The 18,374-nt window shown below is 35.6% G+C and overlaps 3 protein-coding genes across 4 annotated transcripts; 2 read left to right on the top strand and 1 right to left on the bottom strand.

Moving 5' to 3' along the window:
* Positions 1–1,130: 1,130 nt before the first annotated feature.
* LOC141619693 (uncharacterized) lies at positions 1,131–2,679 on the top strand. Its single transcript, XM_074436715.1, has 2 exons — positions 1,131–1,723; positions 2,172–2,679. Exons 1-2 carry the CDS (start codon positions 1,213–1,215, stop codon positions 2,249–2,251), a joined length of 591 nt encoding a protein of 196 aa, XP_074292816.1. The 5' UTR covers positions 1,131–1,212; the 3' UTR covers positions 2,252–2,679.
* Positions 2,680–7,461: 4,782 nt separating this feature from the next.
* LOC141619691 (protein WVD2-like 3) lies at positions 7,462–14,074 on the bottom strand. Of its 2 annotated transcripts, none has more exons than XM_074436711.1 (7): positions 13,724–14,074; positions 11,334–11,760; positions 10,066–10,130; positions 9,365–9,452; positions 9,205–9,276; positions 8,879–8,989; positions 7,462–8,087 (listed from the first exon to the last, which is right to left on the bottom strand). In XM_074436711.1, the coding sequence occupies exons 2-7, from the start codon at positions 11,754–11,756 to the stop codon at positions 7,794–7,796; spliced, it is 1,053 nt and encodes a 350-aa protein (XP_074292812.1). In that variant the 5' UTR covers positions 11,757–11,760; positions 13,724–14,074; the 3' UTR covers positions 7,462–7,793. The 2 variants fall into 2 exon arrangements, with proteins under 2 accessions (XP_074292812.1, XP_074292811.1); XM_074436710.1 differs by having other exon boundaries at positions 11,328–11,760; positions 13,724–14,006.
* Positions 14,075–15,418: 1,344 nt separating this feature from the next.
* Positions 15,419–17,878, top strand: LOC141619689 (putative pentatricopeptide repeat-containing protein At5g52630). Its single transcript, XM_074436709.1, has one exon. The coding sequence runs from the start codon at positions 15,516–15,518 to the stop codon at positions 17,337–17,339; it is 1,824 nt and encodes a 607-aa protein (XP_074292810.1). The 5' UTR covers positions 15,419–15,515; the 3' UTR covers positions 17,340–17,878.
* The last annotated feature ends 496 nt before the right edge of the window (positions 17,879–18,374 follow it).

The raw sequence follows: 18,374 nt of genomic DNA, 5'->3' as shown, positions 1-18,374 counted from the left end.
AAATTGGAGGAAATTGGTGTTTTGTGGTGGTTGTGGAGGGTGGAAAGAGGAGGTCAGGGAGAAATTATTACCTCCATATGGAGGACGGAGGTAATGCATTACTTGAGGGGGAGGTGGGAACAATTACTCCCTTAATTAAGGGACTATTACACTATATTTCCCCATTTCTATTTCCAACCCTCATCCCTCCCCTCCATTCTTTAGTTCATTTTAGCTCTATTACTCCCTTAATAATTACTCACATTCCAAACAAGCCCTAAGAGTGAACTACATTGTAAGAAGTTTAATGACCTAATTCAAGTTGACTCGTACTTGAATTGTGAACTGAAAATGTCACGGTTTAAGATGATCTGAAATAAATTAACCCGATTCATGGAAGTATACTTCGTTACATGTAGTGGAAAGTACTTCACACGAGGTGTCGAGGGTAAACAATCACATAGGACCGTTATATGCATAATAATTTTTTTTATTTTGTGTTAAGTATCTTAATTTAACAATATCATAATACGTGCAATGTATACTTCATCTATTCCATTTGAGTATGTTTTTGAAACTCATGTACGTTCTTCAAAATCATTCATACGGAGTATTATATATAATCTCAAAATAATTGGTCTTTTATAACGCGGTCTTACGCTAATATGTTGGATACCACTTGTTATTCTTGTAATAATAATAATCATTGTAATCGTGTTGGCTTTATGAGGATTTTATTCACAATATCCTCAATAGCTGGAAAATCAACTACCTTACAAAAAATGTAATTTAGCTACCAATACTTCTCTAAAAATAGTCTTTCTAAATTCAGAAGATATAGTAAAATTGATGGCAATAACATTCATGCATTTTAACGAATAAGCGTAACAATCGCACATATATGTCACAAACGAGCACCCTCTTTTGCATTAAACCTTTCATCCCTTTTTTCCTAACATTTAGTTGGGTTTCTTGTTGTCCCGACTTCTCTTTCTCCTCAAGAAACCCAAAACAAAAAATTCACAAATTACAAAAAAACAATTCTGTAGCGGTAATAATCGCTCATTTGACCTACAATTTTATTAGTAACATTACCCCGGGATCCTTAATTATCTTAGATATTACAAACTATTAACATATAAACTCTCTAAATAGTTCTCATTTTTTCCTTTGGCCGCGGCAGCATCTCATGCTGCCACGGCTAGTCTTGTACAATCAATCAAATAAAATTAAATGGACTCGAAATCATTGGCCTTACGACCACCATCACCTCCACCACCACCTCCACCCCCGAAAGTTCCCACATCAATCACCCAAAAAACTTTTATAGAATCAACCGAGTCAGAGGAACTGCAACGTTTAGTCCATGCACCACCATTTTGGAAGAGCAAGAAAAAATTGTCTAAACAACTATCAATGTGTGAGACACCAAGGGATAAAGCATGGGAAAAACGTCGTCGAAACCAAATAATAAAACAGGAACGAAAAAAGAAATTAACAGTTGAGGTAGAAAAAATAACAGATGAAGATTTTAAGGAGTTAAAAGGGTCCATTGAACTTGGTTTTAGGTTTAATGAACAGGGTGGTCAAAAACTTTGCAACACATTGCCTGCATTAGACCTTTATTTCGCGGTTAATCGTCAATTGTCACCAAGTCCTGTGTCCACCCCTAGCTCTAATGGGACTCGATCCTCGGTCTCCGATAGTCCAACTAGTGAAGACTCTTGGAAAGTTTGTGGTCCAGGTACGATTTCTATCTTAACCGAGCCGTTTTAAGTTCTTCAACATTATATTTTTTCGAATTAATAGCGTTCATTATTAATCATAAAATAATTTCATCAAACCTGCGAGCATCATATTCGCTCTTCTGGGTCTCTTTACACCAAAACATATGCATTATTCATGAAGTCCTGTACAAATTCTGAAAATTTGCAATTTTACATAATATTTTGCATGCAAATTCTTATTTCAGACGGGCTATTATCCGTCTAAAATAAGACGGGACCAAATGTAGCCATTTTACGATAAAATGTTACTATTTTCTGATAAAATGTTACCATTAGTTTTAGGGTAAAAAGTGTCAACTTTAGTTATAACATTTTGTCATTATAGTTACATTTTATTAAAAAAAAGGTGACTTTTAGTCCATCTTATTTCAGACCGTCTGAAACAAAACTAATTGTATTTTGTAGGCGATAGTCCACAAGAAGTGAAGACCAAGTTAAGACATTGGGCACAAGCTGTTGCATGCTCTGTGATGCAGTCATTTTAGTTTTGGGTTGACATGTACATACATACAGGAAAATACAAGAGAGAAAGAAAGGGATTTTACCATATGTAGAATTCGGTTAGAGGGACGACAAGAAGGTTAACACTCGTAGTAAAACCGCCTCGCTTATCATTTGATCACAAATTCTTGCTTAAGGCGGTGCAACGTCCAAGTCCCGGGGAATACTACTAATGTAGGTCACTCGAAAGCCGAATAATGGCTTTTTTGTTTTGGTGACTAATCAATATTCGTTTTTTTTTTTTTTTTTTTTTTTGTAATTTTTTTTGTGAGGAGTTGATGTATTCGCCTTTCCGATGACAGACATCCTACATTTACAAAAGATTTCGATGCTAGGGCAGTCGGCTTGTAACAGTATCATGTAAGGGTCATATGAAATAATGTAGTGTGTAGTGGATAGATGAATATATCTTCCCGTTTACTCCAAATGTTCTTGTTCTTCAATCCCTTCCCCTTATTCTACCAGTAAATATACGAATTGCGACGCGTTTTGACCATTGACGCGTTTTGCAACAACTACACTAAGGCTCTGTTTGGTAAAACTAACTGAAAAGCTAGCTGAAAACTGAAAAGCTAATTGAACTGATAAGATAGCTGAAAATTATGAACTGATAAGGTAGCTGATTATATAAAAAAGTGTTTGGCAAAATAACGTAAAAGGATATGATAATTATTTAATAATGTAAATTTAAGGGGTAAAAACGGAACATTAAAGCAAATCAGGAACCTGAAATCTTAAATGCTACTCTAGGTAGCATTTCATTTCAGGTCGTTAAATAAGCTACTTGGCAAACGCTTACAAAAAAAATAAGGTACTTGAAATTTTGGTCAAATAAGCCACTTTGACCAAATCAGGTACCTGAAATGTCTTGCCAAACGGAGCCTAAAAACCTTACAAGGCCAATTTATTCGACAAGCAATGGCAAAGAGACGAAACTCATCAGTTCTTCCTTCCGATTCTGCATTGCATTTCCAGGGAATTGAACTCGATACCTCAAGTTCAATTCTTTACGGGATATTAACACTTTACCGGTTAATCTAAGTGCTTACCCTTCTTGAGCAATGCGATTCGACTTGCACAAGTAAAATGACAGCTCCCAAGGTTCACTCATTCACTGAATCACTGTACTTCAGGAATTGATCAAAAACCAATTGTGCAGTGATCTTTCTTGTCATCAGAGAATTCGAAAGCAGCCATTTTCAAAAACAAGCACCAAAATAGAGCATGCAACAATAAAATCAGATGACAGATTTGTAAATATTGACATCTTTTAAGAACTAAACAAAAAGGATCAAAATTCAGGATCAAAATTCACCTCAGAAACAAAAATGTCATGTAAAAAAAAAAACAAAAAAAAAACAGAGCTAGTAGTATATCATGATTCATGAATTCATGCATTTCTGCAAATCGCATTCATTCATGGAACGATATCAAAGTCTAGTAGAGTCAAAAATCATAAGATCTACGAGTATTGTCGAGTTGAAGCTCGTTATACCTATGACTGTATGAAATCAAAGGAGACTAAGCTTGTTATACCCAACTAGAGAAGATGATGCTCTCTAATCCTGTTGCAAAAGACGCGAGACCATAAAATATGGCAAACTAGCAACAAGTGCTATTCCATTTACAAAACTCAGGTCGGAACCAAACACACCAGGTAGGACACACGACGACAAAGTTCTTCTTTCTGAGTTTTAGCATTCTGCATTGCATTCCCAGGGAATTGAACTCGATATCTTAAGTTTAATTGGTTACGGGATATTAACACCTTACAAGTTGATCTAAGTGCTTACCCTTCTTCAGCTATGCGATTCCACTTACACTGATTCACCTCAAATCCGAACTCACTGTACTTCAGGAATTGATCAAGAACCAATTCTGCACTGATCTTTCTTGTCATCAGAGAATTCGAAAGCAGCCAGTTTCAAAAACATGCATCAAAATGGAGCATGCAACAATACCATCTGCTTTAAAGTAAAATCAGATGACAAATTTGTAAATATTGACATTTTTAAGAACTAAACAAAAAGGATCAAAATTCAGGATCAGATCATTGATTCACATTTCGAGACACTCAGTTCTCTTTTTCCGAACTCATCATGAAAATAAAACAAATCCATGAATTTCTGCAAATAGTATTCATTCATTCATTCATGCAACAATAGTTACACTTCTAGTACAACCCTACAACATTCTTAATCAAACTACTACATTAATTCCATTTTTCTAAATTCTAATTCATCTATATTTACAACAACAAAAAAAAAAACAGCAAAATGAATCATCATTCATCATTTTTCATCCAAAAAAAGATGACATCTTTGATTACCCCATTTCCAACCAAAAACCAAATAATCCGTCTAACCCGATCATTTGTTTACCTTTGATTAAAATACTCTTCACAAAGAACATGGAAGATAAACAAATGACAGAGACAAAGGAGCTAATTCTCCGTCTTTCTATTTTCTTCCCATTTATCAAAAATTCCGTCTTTCTGATTTCTTCCCACTTCTCAAAGACTACTTATTGTTTTATGTAACGGAAAATCCGAAAAATGGGAAGAAAACAGAAAAACGATCATCAAAATCCAAGATCAACCCAGATGAGTAAACACTAATCCGATCAAAACCCAAATTCCAGAATCACAAATTCAAGTTTTAATTGATCTCTTTCTCTTACATCGATCCTTGAGCTTCATAGATTGTTGCTTTACCTTACCAACAACAATCAATTCATCTTCTTCATCATTATTACGATCATGTTCAAGGTGTTCTTGAATTTGAGAAGAGATTAGAATCGGATTGAAACGAATAGCAGGTTTACGACGGCGAATAACGCGGCGTTGAATGTAAGGAACTCCGATGACTGAACCGGCGACATGGTAGACGGCGGCTTTAACGAGAAGGTCTAGGCCTATGCAGCGCTGTGGTACGGTGGTTTTTTCGGTGGTTGTTGCGGTGGTGGTGGTGGATGAGCAAGAAGAAGTGGTTGTAGTTGAAGAAGATGAAGGAGATGATGAAGAAGGAGAAGGAGAATTGGGGGAAATTGAGATTTTCATTGGAATTTAGATTGAATTGGTGATTTGAGATGGGTTTTTGACGAATTGAATTGGGTTTTTGAGAGATTTTGGAGATTTTGAGAAAAGAGTGTGTAAAAATGGTGAGATTGAGAAAAAATGAGAGTAATTAATGGAGGGAGGGATGGAGGAAAAAGGGAAGAAGGGTGATTTTATGGGCGGCTTGGGCCTTGCATAGTTTGGTTCTAGACCTCGCAAAACTGATCCGATAATCTGATATAATTAACCGACTCGTATTTGATTTGCATCTTGATAAAGGATTTGTGTTAGACCTCGCAACATTGATCTGACGATCTGATATAACTGAGTGACTCGTGTTTGATTTGCATCTTGCTAAAGGATTTGTATTTGACCTCGCAAAACTGATCTGACAATCCGATATAATTGACCGACTCGTATTTGATTTGCAACTTGATTGAGGATTTGTATTTGATCGGCAATCTGAATTGACTCGAACCATTTGATCCGACCTGGATGATTATTTTGTTGTGTTGCCTACTGGACACCCTAAGTTATTTGGTAACACGCCTAAAATGATCCGTTTTAAAATTGACTTGGATGCTTGAAAACCTGACTCGTACTCAACTCGATTGACTGTTCTGTTAGGTTTAGTGTCGTGAACTATCACAAATTGTTTTGTAAGACGGTTCTATACTTAAGATAACTCAATAAAGAGAAACTTAGTAGTGAACGTTTGTAATTTATTTTGATTTTACTTTAATAATTTAATACTCCGTAGGTTGGTTTGCATCTTGATTGAGGATTTGAATTTGATTGGCAATTTGAATTGATCCGACCTGGATGATTATTTTGTTTGTTGCTTGTATGCTGGACTTTATCCTAAGTTATTTAGTAATAGCACAACTGAAATGATCTGACCCGATTTCGACCTTTATGCTTGAAAACTTGACCCGTACCTGTTAGGTTTAATGTCGTGAACTAACTTAGATCGCAAATTGTTTTGTAAGACGGTGTTATACTTAAGATCAACTCAATGAAGAGAAACTTAGTAGTGAACATTTGTAATTTATTTTGATTTTATTTTGATACTAATACTCGGTGGCGGAGCCAGGAATTCACCCAAGCGGGGGCGAAAAATTTCAGCGACAAACTAAAGAGTACATTACGATAAAAATCATTTAAACTTCGGTCTAAATTAGATCATGTATGATAAATTGTCATTTTTCTGATTAGATTGACAACATTTTGACTATTAAATTTCAAAATATGAATAACAATGGGTTAAGGATATACAATTGAAATGTAGCCACCATGTAAAAATTGATTTGGGAAGACAAATATTTGGTAAAAACTATGAAATTGAGTGAGTATATGATTTAATCTTTGGACTGCTTTTATTCATTGATTTATTGGAAAGTTGGAGATAAATCACCCTCTTCAATCACATTGAGATAAACTATTGCAAAGCTTTGCCCAAATTGGTGTAATAGCTGCTTGTTTAATCATCTCTGTCACTGGAAGAATTCTGCTTAGTCTTCACCTTATTCTGAACCATGCAAATACATTTAGTAATAATAATTATTATTTTATCAAATATTTGAAAGTATTTATATCGAAAATAGTTGAAAATGGTAGTTAAGCAAAGATTGAAAAACCCGTGTTATAACTTACGATCTCATATATGTGAGACCTACTCATTAACCGTGTAACAAAACTGCGTCCATGAAAACTTGGGTTGATCTCATACGTAAAACTCTCGTGTATTAGACTCACTGTTAACAATTACCATAGATGGGTAACAAATAAATCAATGTCAAATGAAAGAAAATATTTGTATTTCACCAAGATTAATTCAAGCACATCATTTAAAATACATATATTTTCTTTTCAAAAATGGTTTTTAGTAAAGCCTTTTAAGACGAACCCCACCCGAGATCAAAAGTAAGCATGCTTTAATAATCACCCAAATTATTATATAAAACCTTCTGCAGATAAGATCAATTTCATTCCACCTTTTTTATTAGGAAACTCGCAATCGCTACCTCTTTATCACGCGGTGAACCTCTGAGCATACGTGATAGCATGCAAACCGCTCTAAGTCGAGAAATAATCTCATTCCACTTTGCATGCCAGATGTTGGCAATAAACTCAAATCCATGTCTAAAGCAAGAGGTTAGTTCCATCATCATTGATCTCACAATCAAACATAAAGTACAAGGGTTTGGCAATTCTTCTTATATGGTTATGATATGTACTAACATAAGTTACAGAAATATACAGCACATATTTCAAACATTGCAAAAACTCAGTCAAAAATCAAGTTAAACATAAAACATAGAAAGGAAGGCTCAAGCGAAAATGTCTTTTTTTTTTTTCTGGTCATGCACCCTTTTTCGCCTTCCTCACGCTTTCGTTTCTTCGAAAGAAACAATCTAACATCAATAAATTCCCAAAGCTCAACCAAATCTAAAACAGTAAGCAAACTGAGATCAAGAATGAACAGCAATGTCTGGGTTGGTCTGATCAGTGATCTTAGGAGGAGTTTGTTTTGTCGTCTCCTTTACCGACTTCAACCGGTCCTTGGGTTTGGAGGCACTCCCGACTAGCGAGTCTTTCCTCTTAGGTGTGCTAGTCAGTGTCGCGCGTACCTTTTGACTTTGACTGCCTAGGCTGTGTCGGAGTGAACGTCCAAGTACCTTTTCTTCAGGAGAGGACCTGATTACTGCATCATTGAAGCTCTTTCTACGACCAAAAGTGGGTGACACGGCCCGAGTTGTTGGAAGCTAGGGTAGAATTCAATATGAAAGTCGGTTATTTATACCCAACAAATGAAAGCCAAGGTTATCCACATGGTGAGAGCTTGAAATGTTACGAGTTTCACTTTGGTTGTTTGGACTTAGGAGGGTTTATTTCTTATGGTATTAAGAGACACCACAAACATACCGCACCGTAGTTCCCAACAGATGACAGGCAAATGTCAGTCTAATATCTAGTTTCGATTCTTTGAAAAGAAAAAAAAAAAAGCACAACGTAACAAAGTTGAAAAAGGAATGTTTTTTTTTTTTTTGTGTAAACAGTCGTAAGGAACAATTATGTGCTTACGAGTTTCAATCTCAGGTCAGGAATATCACATCTTAAGAACTTTACCGGCTATAGCATGAGTTGGAATCATAAATGGCGTATGAAAAGAAGAGTAGGGCATCGTAAGAAGATACCATCATGAGAAGAGTAGTATCAATGTACTGTTTTAAAGAGCGAAGAATAAAATGATCATATTTGGCAAGTCATAGGTTTATACCCTTGGGAAACTTCAGAAGGGGCATGAGTATGACTGCATGAACGGTTGGTTTAGGGTGCTACGAGCCAAAGGTAAGTGGCGGAAGGAGAATGGAATGTACTTAGAGGCTAAGGAGAAGAGAAAGCAAATGAAATTGAAAGAATTTTATGAAACCCGACTTCTGATAGCGCTTAGCATAATCACAAAATAAAAATCCAGCTGACACACATTGAGAGGGAACTTCCAATAACACAACCAAAAGAGAGATAATGAGATCTAAAAAGAGTTGCAATGTACCTTCGCGAATTCCTTCTTGGGTGGAGGCTTCTCATAATAAAAGCTCGGAACTGGATTAGCCTTGAACTTCATGTTTTTCCTGAGCTGCTTTATAGCAGCTTCTTCCTCTTCCTGAAAATCACAATGATTGAAAGGAAATCATGGAAATTATCTACAGAGTAATAACTCCTTTTCTAGGGTTCTTGATGTTTTCTTTTTGCGAGGAATCACAATGATTTTATGTCGTAGTCTCTAAGAACACAGTCTTTCCTATTCATTAACACAACGATCCTAAGAATTCTGAAAATAAAACATTTTTAAACAATGACAAAAGACAAATGTTATACCTTAGTCCTTGCCTCATACTCCCGTTTCTCTGCCTCTAGAGCTTTACGCTTTTCCTCTAACTTTGCATAGTACTACGATGAGAAACGTCAAAATTAATAATATCAAGACTCTGAGTTTGTCTAAACCAAGGAGTATGAAAAAAAAAAATCAGAAGCTCACCTCTTTTCGCTTTTGTAAGCGGTCAGATATCGAAAATGAAGGGGCTACTGGAACAGTAGTTCTGGATCTCGTAGTCCGAACCGATGCACTACTTCAGGTTAAGAATTAACATGCTTCATGGATTTTTAGGAGTCTAAAAATGTTATCAAACTATTTTAATATTCAAACTTTCAGGAGTAAAATTCCGACTATTAAGAAATGCACAAATTCTTGTTTCAGACAGATAATTTCATCTTAACAAAAAGACGGGATTTTGTGACTATTTTATGGTCAAATGTAACCACAATGGTCCATCTAGTGTTACAATTTATGGTAACTTGTTTTCCAAAAGTGGTCACATTTGGCTGTAAAATAGTCTCAAAATCCCGTATTATTTTCAGACCAAAATAACCCGTCTTAAGGGAGACCAACTCTAAGAAATGAGAATATTTACTCTCATCATTGTATATTTATCTGTTATAACAAGTGAACCGCTAACTAAGTCTTGTTACTGATGACATTCCAAGCAGGATATCCAACTTATATAGGAAAAGCATTTACGTCTCTGAGAACATTCTTTTGCCTTTTAAATTTATTTTGAACTTCTTGCCATAATCTTTAAACATCATATTTCATTGCTGGAATTAAGGCTACAAAAATTACAATTGTGAAATTACGACTAATAAGCTGAGGCAATAGAATGTAAATAAAGAAAAGGATACGAAGATGTCATGGACCAATTATCCTCTTCGTCTACAAGCTTTCTTGTCATGATCGGAGTACTTGGCTGCAGACAGTAGAAAGGTTTACGACATTATCAGAGCTGCCAAACGTGAGAATTGACCCAAATAGTTATCAACTACAGAGTATAAAACAGATATTTAGTTGAAAAGCATTGTTAGTTACTCCCTCTCTTCCTTTTTGAGCCGTCTGAATACTCCAATAGGTTCTGTGTATCTCAGAATGTTGGTAAGCTTAGGAATGTTATGATTTACCAAGTTTAAAAATAACCAGATTAACACCCCTTTGTCCCACCCACTACTTTTCTCTAACCCACCCCACCACCACCCAAACGCTCATCGAAAGCCTCCAACTCGACAAATACCCAGCCACTCACCACTTCTGGCCTTCCACCAGAAAAAGGCCCAAAAGCTATCGACCACCTCCATTACCTTTCAGACAAACTACAACAAAAAAAATTATTTTTTCTTCAAACAAATTATTAATAGTTGATACAGGAATCAAGGCTCAGCTCTCTTCAAAAGAATTAACTAGAACGTTGATTTGTTTTTTCAAACCACAAGTTCCGAATCAAATTAATGCCAAACTACCAAAGACTGAATATGAACTCTCAGCTTTCCACCAGTACAAATAAATTCTCCAGGTTGTCATAATAATAATAAATTCTCTAAAAGATGAGGCACACGCAGAGGCAAATAATATCGACACATTTTTATTAACATTTTCTCAAGAGACCAGTGTGAATAACTATACAAACACGAAAAGCAAAAAAGATTTTTTAAAAAAAGGCAGGAAATAAATATAAGCTATATACTTGAGAAGTTAAAATTTTCAAGTTGTGTGAATTTAACTCTTTCAATACTATGCATAATGACGCAAAAAGAGCTCCTTTTAAAAAAAAAAATACAGAAGTCAAACACAGAATCACTGAATCAGTAAGAGCATAGCGATTTACAGTATCTTTAAACAACTTTCCAGCATACTTGACTTCAAAATACCACAACTGTGACCTACATCACTGCAAGTCATAAGTGAGACTAAGACGACCCGACCAGAGGAGCGATGTTGACCTGACAAAACTTGAACCCACCATGAGTCATGACCCGACCTTAAACCGAGCGAACTAACGCGAAATAACCCAAATGCCACCTCAATAAAGCAGTTGTAACTTCATCTAAGAGAACAACTGTTATATCATAAATAACAACATCCAAGTCGAGCACTGAGATCGTGAGATACGTACACTGACTTGTGATTTCTTGCCAGAAGAATCAGGAGACTTGGACTTTCTTCCAGATGGAGAAACAGGGGTTTCAACAGCGCTTGGGCTACCACAGACTTGCTTATCAATTGTCACGTCAGATGGCTTCTGCGGTGTGTTCTTTATCTTCAAGTTTTCAGTGGAAGATGATGGTTTTCCAGGGGAGCTAGACTTTTGATCCTCGGATTTAGGAGATCTCATCTCGGGATTTTCCGACTCAGAACTGATACTATTTTGCGCTCGGGGGGCCTCTGATGTGCACTCCTTTACCTCACAGTCTTTAACTTCCTTGTTTTCTTCAGATGAGCTAGGATCAACTTCTTGGTTGCTTTCTGCAGCAATTTTCGGTCTAACTTTGGCATAAGGTGAGTTACTCTGCTCTCCACGTACACCTGTGATATCCCTTCCCATTGTACTGCACACATAAGATCAAAATGTTACTTAATTCCCTGCATAACTTAATGACCGAAAAAATTACACAAGAATCTAAAAGGAACAATGTCGAGCATGCAAATGGGTTACAAACCCTTATAAGAATATAAGTACAGCAGGACCCAAAGTATACGGAAATGATTATGTACAACACTAATCGTGATCGTTTATTCTTTGTAGAATTGCTTACATCCAAGAGTTCATTTATGTTAGTAATCAAATCACAGGAATTCAAACAAACCAAGTAAGATCAAAGTAATTAGCAGGATCCCAAATACGTATTTCCTCCTAGTAAATCAAATTTAAGAGGCATTTGGGATCCTTTTTGAGAAAAGGTTTCAAAGCAATGAAGTTGGAATCAATCAACCGCGGTCAATTCATCTAAGCATCAACACAATTATAAAACTATACAGAAAAGGTCCGTGATAGAAACATTCAAAATTTTCTAAAGCCTTACAAAGCATAATTTGACATTTTAAGATCGCGAAATGTAAAAAAATAAGATAGAAGAACAGCAAATGGTTGAAGAATTCCTAAACCACAAAGAAAACCGCCTCTTTCAATAAATAAAACAACAACAAAAATTTACAATCGGTCAAAAAGTTACAATCTTTCACAACAAATCAACAACCAACACGAAAAAAAAAGGCTATTTTGCTATACAAATGGTAAGGTTGCGTACGTCAAACCCCAATATCCCTTCTACACTAGGTACAAAAGTCAAATGTTTCGGGTAAATGAGCTTTGTTCATTGAAAATTAAGGAGGTTTGAATATAAATATAGATCATGAGTTCTACTTTACCAAAATTCAACAGATGAAAGAAAAATGTGAAAAAAAAAGGCTATTTTGCTATACAAATGGTAAGGTTGCGTACGTCAAACCCCAAAATCCCTTCTACACTAGGTACAAAAGTCAAATGTTTCGGGTAAATGAGCTTTGTTCATTGAAAATTAAGGAGGTTTGAATATAAATATAGATCATGAGTTCTACTTTACCAAAATTCAACAGATGAAAGAAAAATGTGTTGGAAAGGTTACAACTTTCAAAATGTAAGGATATTCCATATTCTAGTAGTTACCAAGCTTTTTTCGGATTCATCTCCAATTAGAATTATTCCCCAAAAAACAAATAAATGTAGAAATGAACAAGAAAAATAATGTCATGAATTATAACCGAGTAGCACAATAACTCGAAAGGGATGATTAAATCTATGTAAGAATTTTAAATTGACTACAAGAATAGAAGCTCAAATTTACATACGACATCGACATCACCCCAGTGCCTAAATAGCTCCTGCAATTACAGGATAAGAGGGACTGAGGAAGTCGGATGTACACAACTTTACCCTTATGTTAGCATTACAAAAAGGCGGTTTCTGAATGACCCAAGATGCATGAATTTACATAATAAGAAAAATTCAAATTCCCAAAATAACATGCAAAGTGCAAACCCATTAACCAGAAATTACAATCAAACACAATGTTACATAAAATCAAATACCCAGAACTTCAATTTGTAGGGAATTAACAATGCCAGCTAAAAGATCAAACCTTGATTGATTTCTCACATACCCAGAACACCAAATCAACTTTACATCACAAATTTACAAAGTTAACAACAAAATTAGGGCAAAACACAGCTAATTTAGCAGTAAAAATGCAGAAAGTTTACACATTTGTAACAATAATTACCTAAAATAATTAAATCAAGCAACATTATAACAAATTAAACAAAACCCCATGAAAAAAAATTGAAAATTTACAAAATAACAATTAAAATATAAAATAAAATAGCTAATTAAGCAACAAAAATGCATAAAGTTCAAACCTTTCTAACAATAATCAAATAAAACATTAAATCAAGCAACATTATAACAATTAAACAAAAACTCATGAAAAAAATGAAACTTTAACAAAATAAAATGATCAAAAAAATTAAACATACGCTTTAGAGCTCGGATCTGAGGAAGATCTCGAACTTCAAGCTTTATTTTTGTTGTTGTTGTTCTTGTTTAATTGTTCTTCCTTTTTTTTTTTGTTTCTTTGTCTTTATTTGTTTGAGGAAAAACAATAAACAACCAGTAAAATTAATGGGGTATAGCCTATATTTTTGGAATTTGATTTTTTCTCATTTTTAGAAATTGTATTTAATAATAAAAATATTTTTTTAGAGAAAAAATGAGCTCCAAAAAAAAACCTGAAATTTGTTGGGTGTGTGATTATTTATACGAGTAGTTAATAATTTACAGATTTTTTTTTGTCTTATTTATTTGGATTTGATTTGATGTTGTAGTTTGGTTTAGGTTAGCTTAACTATGGTTGTTTAAAAGGTCTTAAACCCTTAATTGTAGGGTCTTCTTTGAATTTTTCTTTTTGATAATTTATTGGGTATTGTGGATTAGTGGGTTTGTCATGATTTGGTCAATTAGATTGTTCAATTTAGATCTTAATTAGAGTATTTTATGTTATAAGTTTTGTTTTATGTGATTGTTTGAAGGGATAATGTTAGATTTAGGGACATTATTTTGTTGAGTTAGCTCATTATAAATTGTTCAAATTAGATTTTGAGTGTACTTTATGTTATAGTTTTTGACTTGTGTGATTGTTTTAAGGGATAACATTATATTTAAGGATCTTAGGATTTCGTTTTTAGTGAGTTAATTCACTATACCGAATATATTATTGGATGGGTAATCTCTGAGAAATCATTAGTAAATGTCAATAATCACATAAATACATATGGGTGTTTAAAAGGTGACAAGGTCAGAACTAGACATATTGACGCCAATTTTCTGTCCATAAAAACATAGTGAACGGTCTAGTAAAAAAAAATGCCCTTCATAGCAAACTTGTCCTATCACAACCACGTCCCCTCCTCGTTAGCCTGGTCTCCACTAATCCATATTCATCCGTGTCTTACGTTTTGCGTGTACAGACCCCTATTAGGATCAACCTATAGAGGAGTACTATTAGGGAGGACGATGATCAACCTGACTTTAAACTACTCGTTTGTACTCAAGTTAGCGCGAATGATAAACGCGCATAAACAAAGACACATTAGTAAGACATTCTTCATTGCCTAGCATATGCCATTTGTTGTACTCATTTAGGTTTAGAGAATTTTTGTATTAACCAATAACAATAGGATTAAGGTTATTATTAAAATTAGATACTTAACTAAACATGTAGATGACGATAGACTCACAAGGGCGATAACACACATGACAAACCGAAGATTGTTAACAATTTCTCCAAGTTTCAGATTTTTTTTTTGATTTATGAATGAAGAAGAGATTAAAAATCTGATTTGTGAAAATTATAAAATTAATGCATAAAGAATAGGGCAAAAATTCAAATGGAGTTATACCAATGATGTAATTGTTAAATTTCCTGATATCTCTATTTTAAAAACGCGCATTAACACGAGATCTATACCAGTTAAATTATAATTATAATTAATTTGCGACTCACAATTAACTTGGCTATTACACCCATCTAAAATATCCAATACAAAATTTATTTATTAAGTCTGGCCCATTAATCAGTCACAAACTCGCTAACTCGATATTTTGGACCAAAAACTAAACTTAAGAGTCGAGCCTAACCCATATCCGACCCAAACGTACATTTGATCACCTCTAATTAAGCCTAATGGATTAGCCATTTAGCCATGATCACCTTCTCAAATACAAACACAAACACCATTTGAAGAACAACAATTTTCTTCCCCAAATGCAATGCTTCAACACTACTCCAAACAATCACTACCATCTTCATCATCTCTTCCAAAATCTCCATTAAACCCATTAAACCAATCACTAATTGATCGAAACAACTTTCGCCATATCTGCGACCTCTTACATTCCTTCACTCGGTTTCGGGTTCTTCCGAAAGGCCTTCAACTCCATACCCATATTCTCAAATCAGGTTTTCAATCAATCCCTCTTGTTTCCCATCATTTAATTAACTTTTATTCAAAATTACAACTTCCGCAATTTTCCCGCCAAATTTTTGAAGAAACCCAATTCAAATTTACCGCTACTTGGAGCCCCGTGATTGCTGCATTTGCCCAAAATGAGCTTCCTTTGATTGCTCTTGAGTTCTTTCGGCGTATGATTGTTGACGGGTTTCGACCCGATGATCATACGTACCCTAGCGTTTTGAAGGCGTGTGGGGTTCTTGCGAGGGTTGATATCGGTAGGATGGTTCATGGGGTTGTGTTGCGTACTGGGTACGAGTCGGATTTGTTTGTTGGTAGCTCGTTGGTTGATATGTATGCGAAATGTGGTGGGATTTGGGATGCACGGAAGGTGTTCGATGAAATGCCTCAAAGAAATGTGGTGTCTTGGAGTGGGATGATTTTTGGGTATGCTCAATTAGGTGAGAATGAGGAAGCGATTCTGTTGTTTAAGAGTGCGTTGGAGAAAGGAGTGGATGTTAATGATTTTACGTTCTCGAGTGTGGTTCATGTTTGTGGGAATTCGACGCTTTTGGAATTAGGGAGGCAAGTTCATGGACTATGTTTGAAAAAGAGTTATGATTCGTCGAGTTTTGTAGGGAGTGGTTTGATATCGTTGTACTCGAAATGTGGGATCATTGAAGGTGCTTATCGCGTGTTTGATGAGATAAAGACTAAAAATGTCGGGATGTGGAATTCAATGCTTATTGCGTGTGCTCAACACGCGCATACATCAAAGGTGCTAGATTTGTTTCGTCAAATGGAAAATAAAGGGACAAAACCCAACTTTATCACATTCTTATCGTTGCTTTACGCTTGTAGTCATGCAGGTTTAGTCGAGGAAGGAAAATCTTACTTTAACATGATGGAGAAGTACGGGATTAAACCCGGACACCAGCATTATGCCACCTTAGTCGATTTATTGGCCCGAGCTGGAAAACTTGAAGAGGCCCTTTCCGTCATAAAGGAAATGCCAATAGAACCGACAGAGTGTGTCTGGGGCGCTCTCTTGACTGGCTGCCGGTTACACGGCAACACTGAATTAGCAGCGTATGCTGCTGACAGGGTTTTCGAGTTTGGAAATGTCAGTTCTGGCCTTTTTGTGATCTTAACTAATGCTTATATGGCTGCCGGAAGACTTGCAGATGCTGCCAAAGCTAGGATGATGCTTAGGAATAGCGGCGTTAAGAAGGAAACAGGGTTAAGCTGGGTGGAAGAAGGAAATAAAGTTCACTCTTTCGCTTCTGGGGATAGACGCCACCCTATGGCGAATGAAATATATCAGAAGTTGACGGAATTGATGGAGGAAATGGAGGCGGCTGGATATGTTGCTGATACTAGTTATGTGCTGCAACAAATGGATGATGATGCTAAGAAGCAAGCGATTCAGCATCATAGTGAAAGACTGGCAATTGGGTTTGCGCTTATCAGGTTTCCACCTGATAGGCCTATTCGGATTATGAAAAACTTGCGGGTTTGTGGCGATTGTCATACTGCAATCAAGTTCATGTCAAAGTGCACTGGAAGGATTATTATTGTGAGAGATAATAATAGATTTCACAGATTTGAGGACGGGAAATGTTCGTGTGGAGACTATTGGTAGCTTAGTTCTGCAGCAAAATGTTCCGCAGTTCACAAAAACTTATACGAGAAGGTCTTACATTTGATACCAACTCATTAAATCTATGACTGAATGCAGAGTTTAGACCGTCTTTTACAAGACTCACAGCCTGCAGTTGTCGAACAATTTTTGGAGGGTTTGAACGTACATTCTGAATCGAATTGGGAGTTACTTTCAGGTGATGATTTCTCTCCCACAAGCTTTTCTGCAATACATTCCGAGTCAACAAGGGTTTCAGTTCATGTGTACATGCAATCATGCATACTGCAATCTTTTCACGAAGACATCCTGAATGATACTCGGTAAATGATTTGCACGATTCCTGTCTAAATCACCTTGGCAGATCGTCATGATATTGTCATTTACAGATTCTTTCACGCGTTTTTAAAATAATCAGAGAAGCTGTAATATCAGCTATGAAACAAAATACAGCTATAATAACCACAGTTAAAACTGCACTGCATGCAATTTCATTCAGAATGGTTATTTTGTACCGATTTCAAGTGAATTTCTTATATGGTTTGATATTGACGACCTTGACAAGTTCACAGTTGTATCGACATCAATCTTGATGAGAAACGATGCAGTAATGTTGATAAAATGATATAGAAAGTAGAAACTGATTAATCTAATAAGCTTTCGGAATCTCTTCCATAATATGCTAACAGTTCATCTTTTCTAGCATGTTCTCACCTTTCTTGTGATCAAAGATAACAGTAATGGTGGCAATCTGGCATGGTGCTTACTAGTATTTGAGACAACTAAGAAAATTCTTCAACTTTTAGCAAAGTTAAGTATAGCTGGAAATTTCTTGTCATAGGGGACAATTAGTGGAGCGGGGATTTGAACCCGTATTCATTTGTCTATTCCTTCTCCTTTAAAATGTGAGAAGTTGCCTTACTGTAGCTTAACAATAGTGCATTCCCTTATGAATAGTAGTAGCTCTTAGGAATAGTATCTAATCCTGGCCATACACTTTTCCCATAGCGCGATCATGTCCATCCATTGTGGTCAATT

This window comes from Silene latifolia, chromosome X (assembly GCF_048544455.1).
Source record: "Silene latifolia isolate original U9 population chromosome X, ASM4854445v1, whole genome shotgun sequence".
Lineage (NCBI taxonomy): Eukaryota > Viridiplantae > Streptophyta > Magnoliopsida > Caryophyllales > Caryophyllaceae > Silene > Silene latifolia.
The sequence above is the reverse complement of the archived record's forward strand: the minus strand, read 5'-3'. Positions and strand labels throughout refer to the sequence as shown.